General features: G+C 51.5%; 1 protein-coding gene across 1 annotated transcript in view; it reads left to right on the top strand.

Annotated features, from left to right (window-relative positions):
* The first annotated feature begins 868 nt into the window (after positions 1-868).
* Positions 869-12,147, top strand: part of LOC115096147 (zinc finger protein 276-like) — a 32,155-nt gene continuing 20,876 nt past the window's right edge. The window contains exon 1 of the mRNA XM_029610658.1: positions 869-1,791. Within this exon, the coding sequence (XP_029466518.1) occupies positions 1,527-1,791 (265 nt within the window). The 5' untranslated portion in view covers positions 869-1,526. The remainder of the gene's footprint in view (positions 1,792-12,147) is intronic.

Genomic DNA, 12,147 nt, shown 5'->3' with positions numbered 1-12,147 from the left:
TTGAAAATCCAATGTAATAGTTTCAATAATAGTCTGATGAAAATGAAGATTTTCTCCTTCTTGTTTTAGTTGTCATACCCTCTTCTTTCATTTTGTCTCTCTTCTGACTCCATTTTCCAGGTTCTATTTTCCAAATTAGAATGGAGGGGGAACAATGTTATTTCTCAGAATATTAAAAATGTGGATTATGAAAATTTTAATGCATTTGTATTAATATTAAATACTATGTATCTGGGTAGGGGGTTCCATCTAAGGTAGGCCAAAGAATAATACTCCTCTGGGGATATTGAGAATTCATCCCTTATAAGGGGGTGGGGGAGAATTGTGGAAGAATTGAGTTTCACTCATTTCACATGCTTCTCCTTGGGCCAGCCTCTGTTAGGAATAAGCGTCAGGAAATAGATCCCTCCCCTTGCCCCATTAATATCTGCTATTGATTTGGACTGGCCGCTGAAGCTGCTGGACTTTATGCACCACGTATATGCTACAAAATCAGAAATTGTATGATTCTGAGTTTTCTGCTGTCCCAGGAGAATGGGTAGGAACTGACATGGTGAAATAACTATTGCAGGGAGTTCCCATTCTTGCAAGGGCGCTGTCTCCTCATTCCCTGCACTGAGTTCCCCCGGGGATACAGGTGACGCTGTCTCCTCTCTCACTGAACTGGATCTCCCAGGCCTGTAGATGGTATCTGTCCTCTGACTACTGGCACTGAGTCCCCCAAACCTGTAGGTGGTATTGTCACTTTGTGTACTGAGCCCTCCGGGGCTGCAAGTGGCGCTGTATCCCTTTCCTGCACTCTGTGCCTGTAGGTGGCCTTCTCTCACTTCCCTGCACTGAATCCTCTGCAGGTGGCGCTGTCTCTCCTCTCTTGTGCATTGAGTTGTACGCGACTGACGCCGTTTCCCCCTCTCTCTTCGTCTCCGGGTTTGTAGGTGGTGCTCTCTCCCCGGGTCCCTGCACTGAGTCCTCCGTGCCTGTATGTGGCGCTCTCTCCCGCGCTGGCCTCCATGGATCCCTCTTTTCAGGCCCCGTCTAACCGTTGCTGAAGCTGCAGATGGAGAGCTGAGCTCCGCCGCTCCTTCACCGGGACTAGGAAGGAAAGAGAGAGGACTGGGAGGAGGGCATTGGGGGCGTGGGAGGCTTTTGGTATCTAGCGGCGGTTGCTGTAGTTTGGGAGGCAGGTACTCGGGTGTCAATTTTTGGAGGGGGGACGGCGGTGACTGATAATCAGTGTCTGGGACAGGAGTTAGGGTGGGTGCCCCTCTCTGGGGCAGGAAGGGTGCCCCTCTCTGGGTAGGATCGGGGTGGTGAGTGGGTTCCCCTTTCTGGGGCAGGAGTCAGGAGGGTGAGTGAATGCCCCTATCTGGGACAGGAGTTGGGGTGGTGAGTGGCTGTCTCTCTGCAGAAGGAGCGAGGGTGGTGAGTGGGTGTCCGTCTCTGAGCAGGAGCAAGGGTGGTGAGTGAGTGTTTATTGGTGTTTGTGCCAGTCCCTGGGTTGGATTTGGCATTCCTACCGAGTGTAAATGAAGCGGGATCGGCGTGGGCGTTTTCTGACAGTGGGACAGGCACGTAGACTGGACCGGCACACAGAAGGTAGACAACGGGGTGGGCCAAGTAGATGCCGAAGTAGACCTCTGCAGGCAGCTGGTGGCAATCGGGCCAGAGTGGGTTGCCAAGACAGTGAGGTTGGGACAGATGGTGAAATCGGGGCTGATACCTTGCAGGATGATAATGGAGCCAAGATGCAACAGAGTCGGGAAGCAGAGACTTACTTTCCCCAGGCGTCAGGTATGTATCCTTAAAAAATGTATAGCGGGGAAACGAGAATAACGTTCCACTAGGACTTTCACCATGTAGTGCCAGTATCGGATGCATCGATGTTTTACAGATTGCATGCATACAGTGGCTTGCAAAATATTCGAACCCTAGAAAGTCAGCAGATTTGTGTGGATTACAAATGACACATACATTGTTCCAGATAGTTTGTTTATTGTAAACCAATATGCTCTTAAAGTAAAATTATTTATTTCTCTGCATTTTTTGTAAAATAAAATTTAAAATTGAAAAAAGGTGAATGTTCTACAATGGAAAATCAAAGTCCAGATCTCAGTCCAATCAAAAATCTGTGGCACAATTTGAAAATTGCAGGCCATAATGTCATCCAACCAATCTAAACAACCTGGAGCATATCTGCCAGGAAGAATGGGCAAAAATAGCTCCCAAATAGTGTGCAAAGCAGGTAGAAATTTACACCAGAGAATTAAGTTGTTGTTCTTGCAAAAGGTGGTTCTATAAAGTACTAGATTTATTCCACTTTTTGCAGCACTTCAAAGTGGATTACATTCAGGTACTATAGGTATTTCCCTATTCTCAGAGGGTTTATAATTTAAGTTTGTACCTGAGGAAGATGGCGGCATAACGGTTCAGTGAAACGCCAGCTCTCTCTAAACTTCTCTGAAAAGTTTTTTCTTCGATAGATAATGCCCTCTAAGAGAAAGGGAAAGGTGAGGGTATTCCCTCCAGAGCCCCTACCTGGACCCAGCCAGCTCGACATCGTGCGTTTTCTGGCCCAAACAGTGAATTTGGAGGGAGCCGAGGAGGCCATTGCGAGCCCTGCTACAGGAGAGCGGAGTGCGTCGCCGGCAGAGACGTCCCTCAGCCCTGACCTTCGCGCACCTCCGGTGCAACGCGACCCCGTAGGAGCTGCTGCCCAGTCGCACTCGGACGATGTTTCCGGGGCGCCAGAGCTGGAGGGAGAGAGCTCCGGAACAGCAGAGGGAGAAGGACCGGCACGGATGCAACTGGACCCCGAGGAATTTGGAGAGGGGTCTGGTGCACCGGGAGAGCCCCTGGTAGTGGAAGGAGAGGCTCGAGAAGCCGGAGAAAACATCATTCTCCCGGTTACTGTTGGTGAGTCTGCGTCGGGGACATCGAGGCCAGGGGCTGTGACACTCGAGGCCATATGGGACTTGGTGGCAGGCCAGGGACTTTCGTTAACCAGATTGGAAAAAAAAGTAGATTCACTTAACTACAATATGCAACAGAAGATACTCGGGATCCAGGAACAAGGAACCACTTTGACAAATAAGATTACTGAAATTGAAAATAAGCTTCAAACAAATGCTAAAGTTAGTTCTGTTATTATAAAGGAGCAGTTAACATCTTCGAGACGCTTGGAGTTACTTGAAAATGGACTTAGAAAATTGAATGTGAGAATTCTAAATTTCCCCCACATTATGTGGGAAATGCCTTATACTACTCTAAAGAAATTTCTATCGGTGGGCCTAGGATTTACTGAACAAAACATTCCCTCTATAAATTTTTGCAGATTTCTAACAAATAGGGCAACTGCTAGAAATGAAAATAATGTTGAAATACCTTTAAATTTGACTGGGTTTTTAGAATCCTCAAATGTGGAGATAATTGACAGGAAAGTACTTCTAGTGTCGTTTATTACAACACAAGATGTTATGAATGTAATGAGAAATTATTTTAGGAATTTTCCTGTGAAATTCTGTGATCAGGAAATCAGGATATATCCTGATATGGCCCCGATTACTCAATACCGCAGGAAAGAGTTTTTATCATACAGACAAGATGTTATTTCATTAGGTTTTGTGTTTTCATTGCGGTATCCTTGTAAATGTCTACTAAAGAAAGGTGATGAAACTTTTGTGTTTTTCCAAGTTGAACAGTTAAAACAGTTTATTGAAGCCCGTAGGCCAGCAACCTCTTCTCCCAATGTCCAGAGTTAGAAGGTCAATTTGTTATTATCACTGTGAGTAAATTATGTTAAGCCTATTTCTGAAAAAGTTTTTTCTTTTCCTTAGGGCTCCTGTCAATATTTGGTTTGCCTTCTTGGGTGATATTTTATTTTAAGGGTAATGTGTAAATCCCCTTTATATAGTTTGCTGTTGAGGTTTATAATTAGAGATATTATATAAAAGATAAATATTTTTCTTTTTTCAAACATTTAAGATTGTATGATTTAATAATATGTGACATTATGTAATGCAACTTTATATGGAAGGATTTCAATAATGTAAAATTGAAAATTATAAATAATAAAAAAAAAAAAAAAAAAAGTTTGTACCTGAGGCTTACCAAAGTCACAAGGAGCAACAGTGGGACTTGAACCTTGGTTTCCTGGTTCATAACTACTAGGCTACTCTACTGAAGTCTGAAGGGGTTGAATACTTATGCAAGCAGCATTTTGTTGTTCAATCACTCCTGTGTTGCTTTGGCCTTGTGCTTGGGATCATTGTCCTGCATTTTGAATTTTGGCCAGAAAGCTTCATTTTAGCTGGGTCACTCTGATGCTTTCTGGCAAACTCCAGACGTGCTTTGATGTGGTTTTCTGCAGTAATGGCTTCTTTCCCTGTACGTACAGGATCAGTCCATCTTCTGGGTTTATTCATCCGTGCCAGCAGGCGGAGACAGAGAAAGTAAAATTGACACAGCTTTATATACCCTGTTGCCACCTGCAGTTCCCCAGTATTTCTCTGTCTCCAGCAGTGGGTGACTGATGCTTAAACCTGCAGTTTGGTCCAGTATTTTATTTTATTTTTTTTTATTTTTGGATTCTAAGTTGAGCCTTCCACCCAGGGGTCGGTGACCCTTTTGTACACCCGCTCCCCAAGAAACCGTGAGGTACACATCCGGTGGTCCGGATCCCTCCCTTTCACGAGTTGGCTCCCAAATTGGTTTTCCTCACTTTCCTCTCCTGTTTTAATTATCCTGCTGAATTGAGTTGGACAGCTCTCTTTAGTACTAGGAGGAGGAACTTTTCTGTGAGGCTGCTTTTAGAGCAGTAAAGTTTAAAAAAAAAAAAAAAAAAAGTGAGGTAGCAGGAACAGGTAGGGATGACAGCTTGGGTCGACTCTCTTCTCCTCCCCCCCCCCCCCAGTGCGGTTTCGGTGGGTTTTCCTCGGTGTTTTCGTTTTTTTTCACTTGCTTGTTTGTCAGGCCGCCAGCGATGCGATGGTGAGGGGGGTGGCTTGTTGCGCGTGCGGGTCGACTCCGTCGCGTCTGAATTGCCATGGCGGAGAGGTGTTTCTTCTCCTTCCCTTGCAGCTCCAAGCTCTTCTGTCCCGGTGAGGCGTCCTGATGCGGTAACCGCGGATACGGCGGCGACCTTGGATCCCGCAGCGGTCAGGTCTATGTTTTCAGAGCCTGGAGAGGATCTTCCTCCAGTTCTTTCCCCAGTGCTCCCAGGTCCTCTTGAGGGGCAGGAGGCCCCGGTAGAACCCTGGGGGGGGGGGCACTTTTTGCCTCCTGTTGACAGTGGGCGTGCTCCGGCTCTTTTTTCGCCTGAATTTGTGCTTTTTATGCACAAGGCATTTTTGGCACAGTATGAGGGGGTCGGGGTCTGGTGGAGGGGGTCAGCACCCCCCGCCCCCCTTGCTCCAGAACCTGGTTTGTCCCAGGATGGGTCGCTGCCTGACTCTGGCGCAGGTCAGGGCACGGCACGGGGCGTCACAGGTAGGCACTGTGCCCACTAGAGTGTTGCGTGTGCCCACAGCAGTGCCACAGGGGGATCCCACAGGCCCATGGATGTCACTTGCCGGTACTCGGTGGACGCCAGTCAAGGTGATGATCTGGATCCTGGGCCTGCGGCAGAGGGGGATGACCCCAAGATCCTACGGTTGTTCCGCAGAGAAGAACTGGTGCTGCTCATTCTTCAGGTTCTGGAGGAACTGGGTCTCCAGTCTCCGCCTGATGACTCTCGCAAGGACGGTGCGGATCCAGTTTTACAGGGCATGCGGCGTCCCTCCTCCGGGTTCGCGTACCATGAAGCCACTAAGACGTTGGTGGAGCAGGAGTGGAATAATCCAGTCGCGGGTCTGAGAATCGGTTGGGCTAACAGACCCTAGAGTTGTTTGCCCTCCCTAAGGAGGATGCCGCGGTCTCTGCCGTCACGAAGAAGACGACCATCCCAGTTGCGGGAGCGGCAGCTCTGAAGGACGTCCAAGATCACAAGCTGGAGATTGAGCTCAAAAGGACTTTTGAGGTTTTGGCTTTGAGTCTCTGCGCGGCTATTTGTTCCAGCCTCATGCAGAGGGCATGCTTACGCTGGGTGCAGCATTCCCAAGAGGAGCAGACGCCTCCTGGTTTGCAAGCAGCTCAGGCAGACCGGTTGGAAGCAACAATTGCGTTTTCCTAGCGTGTAGCAGATGGACTCAAAACAAGTGGGATATAGTGTGCTCGTGCTAGCAGTTGGAGACGGATCTGACGTCAGCACGGGTACATATACCCCCACAGGAAGTGTAGCAATTCAGTAATTTCCGTCTCCAAAGCAGTTTGGAGCTCCCTCACGCTCGCTAAGTGTGTTTCCAAATTCTACACGACTAAATTCATAGAAGAAACCTACATGAAGATGAGCCCCGCACTCCTGCGGTGATACCAGTCGGTCCCTCCCCCAGTTGAGTTTCCCGAGGCGATTTCCGTGGTCCCTCGGAGGTAAGTGCCTCGGTCCGGTGGCCGGCTCGCGGCAGGGACCTAGCCCCCGAGTGAGAAGGGCTCGGGCGCGGCATAGAGGCAGCCTCGGTCCCGGCGTGGACATGGCCCCCGAGCGAGACGAGTTCGGGTGCGGCCCAGAGGCAGCGGGTGCACTTCCTCGAGTGCGGCGGTGACGGTACTTACCCTCTCCCCCCGCAGCCGGAGACCGCCCGGATCGCAACCGGGAAGCGCCGAAGACAAGGTAAGGCATACATCTTTACTTGGTCTCCGAGGAAGTGAGGCTTTGCAGAGTCTGCCTAGGTGGCAATCCGCCACGGAGGTCGCCATTTTTCTGCCTGGTTTGTTAGGCGCATGGTGTAAAGCGCACGTTTATAGGCGCCCGCTGATAAGCGTCCGTTCCTAGACGCACATGGAGAGTAAGAGAGCCCAGGCATCAGCGGAGCTGGCCCCTCCAACATCAGGCATGAGCCTCTGCTCAGCATGCAACCTCAGAGCTACACAGAGCGAGGAAGCAGGCCAGGACCGGTCACAGCCCAGCGTACTTGCCAGTTCCTCAGGGAACACCCCGGACCTAGCCGGCAGTAGTGAGCAGCCGGGGACCCCGAGGGACCTGGTACCCCTTAGACCAGATCCTGCTTCGCTCTCCTGGGTGGAATTATTCAAGGGGATTCATGCCTTTGTCTCAATGCAGGCTGCTCCCCGAGCGGGTCCATACATACCGGGTGACCCGGCCCCTGGACCCTCAAGGCCTAGGCACGGCCACGCGCCACCCGGGACCCCCACTTATGGGGATTCAGATTGCCCTGAGGAAGAAGACGAGTCCCCCGAGGAGGGAGAACTTCCCTCGGGGGTTGAACCATATCGGACCATGAGGCGCTTCTTCTTGAGAGGGGATTTCCCAGGCCTGATCTCTCAATACCTGTCGGAACTGGCTCTTCCGGGCCATGATGCCCCAGAGGAACCGAGAATGAACCCCCTGTTGGAGGGCCTGCGCCAAACGTCTCACCATTTTTCACTCCTACAAGTAGCTCAGCAGTTAATCGATCTGGAATGGAATACGCCGGAGGCCTCATTCAAAGGGGGTTGGGCCTTGGCTGGCATGTATTCCTTAGACCCGGCAACCAAGGAGAAGCTGGCGTGCTCCCAGGTAGACACCATGGTTAGCGCAATTGTGAAGCGCACCACCATTCCAGTGGAGGGGGGGGGGGGGGGACGGCCCTCAAGGATACACATGACCGGCGCATGGACACCATTCTGAAACAAGCCTTTGAGGTGGCAGCCATGTCCCTACGGATTGCGACCTGCTGCACCGTGGTGGCATGTTCCTGTTTATCACAGGCTAGGAGCAACACCCTGGGAGAGGAAATGGAATCAGCTCTCTCATTCCTCACTGATGCAGCCTCCGACCTAGTCCGTACGGCAGCCAAGGGAGTGTCATCCTCAGTGGCGGCCAGGAGACAGCTCTGGCTACGTAATTGGTCGGCCGACTCCTCCTCCAAGACGCGCCTCACGAGAATGCCCTTTGAGGGATCCCTCCTGTTCGGCAGTGACCTTGAGAAACTGGCCAATAAATGGGGCGCCTCTCCATTACCCCGTCTACCAGAAGACCGGTCAAGGAGGAACCAGCGCCCCTTCCCCAGACCATCCAGAGGTAGAAACTCTCAGCACTTCAACCCTTACAGGACTCACTACCAAGCACCTCGTTCACAGGCCAGGAACCAGTCCTTTCGGCCTAAGCACAACAAGAGGGGAACCGGCTCGGGTTCGGGTCCCGGCCGTACCCCACAATGACAATCAGCCGACCCATCCGGGGGTCGCGGCCACGGGGGCAGGCTGTCCCTTTTCTACCGCAGGTGGGTGGAGATTACCTCGGATCAGTGGGTCCTCGCCATCATCCAAGAGGGGTATTACCTGGATTTTCTTCGGCTTCCGCCGGACAGGTTTGTGGAATCTCCTTGTTCGCCTATCAAGAGGACGGCCCTAGAAGTCACTTTGCGGAGGCTCCTGTCCCTAAAGGCCATAATCCCAGTGCCTGCAAGGGAGATGAATTCTGGGCATTATTCCATTTATTTCATCGTGCCCAAGAAGGAGGGCACTTTCCGGCCCGTCCTGGACCTCAAGTCAGTCAACCGATACCTACGGGTCCCCAGCTTTCGCATGGAAACTCTGAGGTCTGTCAAAAATTCAGTACAGCCAGGGGAGTTTCTCACATCCCTAGATCTGTCGGAAGCCTACCTGCATATCCCAATCCATCGGGATAATCAGCGCTATTTATGCTTCAATGTCCTGGACCAGCACTTCCAGTTCCGAGCTTTACCCTTCGGGTTAGCCACCGCGCCGCGGACCTTTACCAAGGTCATAATAGTAGTGGCAGCGTCCCTCAGGAAGGAGGGAATCCTCGTCCATCCCTTCCTGGACGATTGGCTGATCTGGGCGAAGTCACCGGAGGAGAGCTGCCAGGCAACCAACAGTTATAGCTCTTCTGGAAAGCCTAGGATGGGTTGTAAACTTGAACAAAAGTTCCCTACAGCCTTCTCAGTCGCTGGAATACCTAGGAGTCCGATTCGACACCCAGGAAGACAGGGTCAGCCTGACCTCCAAGAGAAGATCAAAGCTCTGGAATCGTCTGCAAGCCCTGCTGAGCGCCACTCGGCCCACAGCTTGGGATTACTTACAGGTCCTCGGCCTTATGGCATCCACTCTGGAGGTGATACCATGGGCACGGGCTCATATGAGACCATTACAATGCGCCCTCCTATCTCGATGGAGCCCACGATCACAGAACTACACCACACACCTACCTCTACCAGCCAGAGTGCGGAATCAGATACGGTGGTGATTGCAGCCCGGCCACATGAGCCGGGGGGTCAAGAATGTCCTCCCCTACCTGGACCCTGCTCACTACGGATGCCAGCCTGAACGGATGGGGAGCACATTGCGAAGAACTCGCCGCCCAAGGGTGGTGGAACAGAGAAGAGTCGGGGTGGAACATCAACCGACTAGAGGCACGGGCAGTCAGGCTAGCGTGCCTGCGATTTGCCCAAAGACTTCGCAACAGAGCGGTCAGAGTGATGTCAGACAATGCCACCACTGTGGCATACATCAACCGACAGGGCGGAACCAGAAGCCAACAGGTATCCTTAGAAATAGCCCCCCTGATGACTTGGGCGGAAGCAAATCTCCAGGATATCTCCGCCATCCACATCGCCGGGAAGGACAACGCCTTGGCAGACTTCCTCAGCAGAGAAAGCCTACATCCAGGGGAATGGCAGCTGTCGCCCTCAGCTTTCCAGATGATTGTGGATCGGTGGGGGATGCCGGGCATGGACCTACTAGCGGACAGGTCCAACGCTCAGGTACCCAGATATTTCAGCCGCAGGCGGGATCCTCTATCCCAGGGGATCGATGCCCTGGTACAGCCATGGCCTCAGGGGATCCTGCTATATGCCTTTCCTCCATGGCCCCTGCTGGGCGCCACTATACACAAGATTCAGCGGCACAGAGGCCTAGTTCTTTTAGTGGCACCGGACTGGCCAAGAAGACCCTGGTACGCAGATATGAGAATACTACTGGCGGGGAATCCACTACCCCTGCCTCCACACAGGGACCTGCTGTGGCAAGGTCCCATCCTCCACGAGGATCCAGCTCAATTCTCTCTTATGGTCTGGCTCTTGAGAGGGCTAGATTGAAGAAACGAGGATACTCTGGGCCGGTAATAGATACTCTCCTCCGAGCACGCAAGTTCTCCACATCACTAACTTGTATAAGGATCTGGAGAGTATTTGAAGCCTGGTGCGAAACTCACGGCACCAATCCACATGCCGCTAAGATCCCTATCATTTTGGATTTCCTGCAAGATGGACTTCAGAAGGGTCTGTCCCTCAGTTCCATCAAAGTTCAAGTGGCAGCGCTATCCTGCTACGGTCCCCGGAGTGACGGCAACAGCATCGCCACACACCCAGACGTTTCACGTTTCCTGAAAGGAGTCAAACACATTCGCCCGCCGCTGAAGTGGCCAGTGCCCCTGAGGAACCTCAACCTAGTGTTGGAATTTCTAGCGGGATCCGCTTTCAGACCCCTTCGAGGCCTGTCTCTCCGTTTGTTGACCTTGAAGATGGTGTTCTTGCTGGCTGTATGTTCCGCACGCCGCATCTCAGAGCTACAAGCACTGTCCTGCCATGATCCGTTCCTCAGAATCACTCCAGAGGCTATCCATCTTCGCACGGTTCCTTCCTTCTTACCCAAAGTAGTCTCCCAATTTCACCTCAACCAAACCATATCCTTGCCAACCACGGAATGTTTGAAGAAGTCAGAAGAAGGTCGAATACTGCGTCATCTCGACATCGGCAGAATAATGGCCAGATACTTGGAAATGTCAGAAGCAGTACGAAAGATGGACCATCTGTTCGTCCTTCACAGCGGGAAGAAGCAAGGAGAAGCGGCCTCATGGCCAACCATCTCCCGCTGGTTCAAAGAAGTTATCAAGGCGGCCTACGTAGAGGCGGGAAAACCACCTCCTCTACAGGTCAAGGCTCATTCTACCAGAGCGCAAGCAGCCTCTTGGGCAGAAACTAGGATGCTGTCACCTGCAGAGATATGTAAAGCAGCGACGTGGTCCTCCCTCCATACCTTCTCCAGATTCTACCGTCTGGACGTTCAGGCCAGGGAGGACACAGCATTTGCGAGGGCAATCCTAAACGGACCTCGGGCAGCCTCCCGCCCAGTCCGGGAGTAGCTTTTGTACATCCCACTTGTTTTGAGTCCATCTGCTACATGCTAGGAAATGTTGAGATTACTTACCTGATAATCTCCTTTTCCTTAGTGTATGCAGATGGACTCAGCATCCCGCCCGGCTGCCAGTATACATGGGGATTCGCCGACTCACGGTAAGCCATGTTTGCTTATATAGGGCTTCCACCCTGCCGGGTGTCGACACCTTCCGGTTGAGAACACTGGCAGTCTCCAGCTACCATCAATTGGTCAGGGTAATCCTGTTCATTTAAACGATCGGTCAGTCACACATATATCCATAAAAGCTTTTGCAAGGAAGATTACTGAATTGCTACACTTCCTGTGGGGGTATATGTACCCGTGCTGACGTCAGATCCGTCTCCAACTGCTAGCACGAGCACACTATATCCCACTTGTTTTGAGTCCATCTGCATACACTAAGGAAAAGGAGATTATCAGGTAAGTAATCTCAACATTGTAGCAGATGCATTGTACGATGTGGTTCGGACGTCCTCCTGTATTATGGGGGCTGCAGTGTCAGCAAGGCACCTGCTCTGGCTTTGTAACTGGTCCGCGGATGTTTCTTCTAAGTCCCAGCTGGCGTCTTTACCATTTAAGGGTCGTCTCCTGTTTGGGGAGGATTTGGATCAGATTGTGAAGCAATTAGGAGACACTAAGGTGGCTCGCTTGCCAGAAGATAGATCTCGGGGTAGGAGGAGTTTTCCCATTCGGCCGCGTTTTTGGGACAATCGCAGGTTTCGTCAACCGCGCCCTGCGGTGGCAGCATAGAGGTCTTTTTTGCCTAGAGGTCAGTCCTGGGGGCAGTCCTTTCGAGGGGGCCGTAGACCCTTCAGGACCTCCAGCAATACCGGAGCCAAATCAGCTCAATGAAAGGAGGCTGGCCCACTCCGCCGTTCCTTTTATAGGAGATCGACTAGCATGTTTTTACGGGGA

Source organism: Rhinatrema bivittatum, chromosome 7 (assembly GCF_901001135.1).
Source record: "Rhinatrema bivittatum chromosome 7, aRhiBiv1.1, whole genome shotgun sequence".
NCBI classification, from domain to species: domain Eukaryota; kingdom Metazoa; phylum Chordata; class Amphibia; order Gymnophiona; family Rhinatrematidae; genus Rhinatrema; species Rhinatrema bivittatum.
Note: the sequence above shows the minus strand (reverse complement) of the source record. Positions and strands in the feature narration are given on the sequence as shown.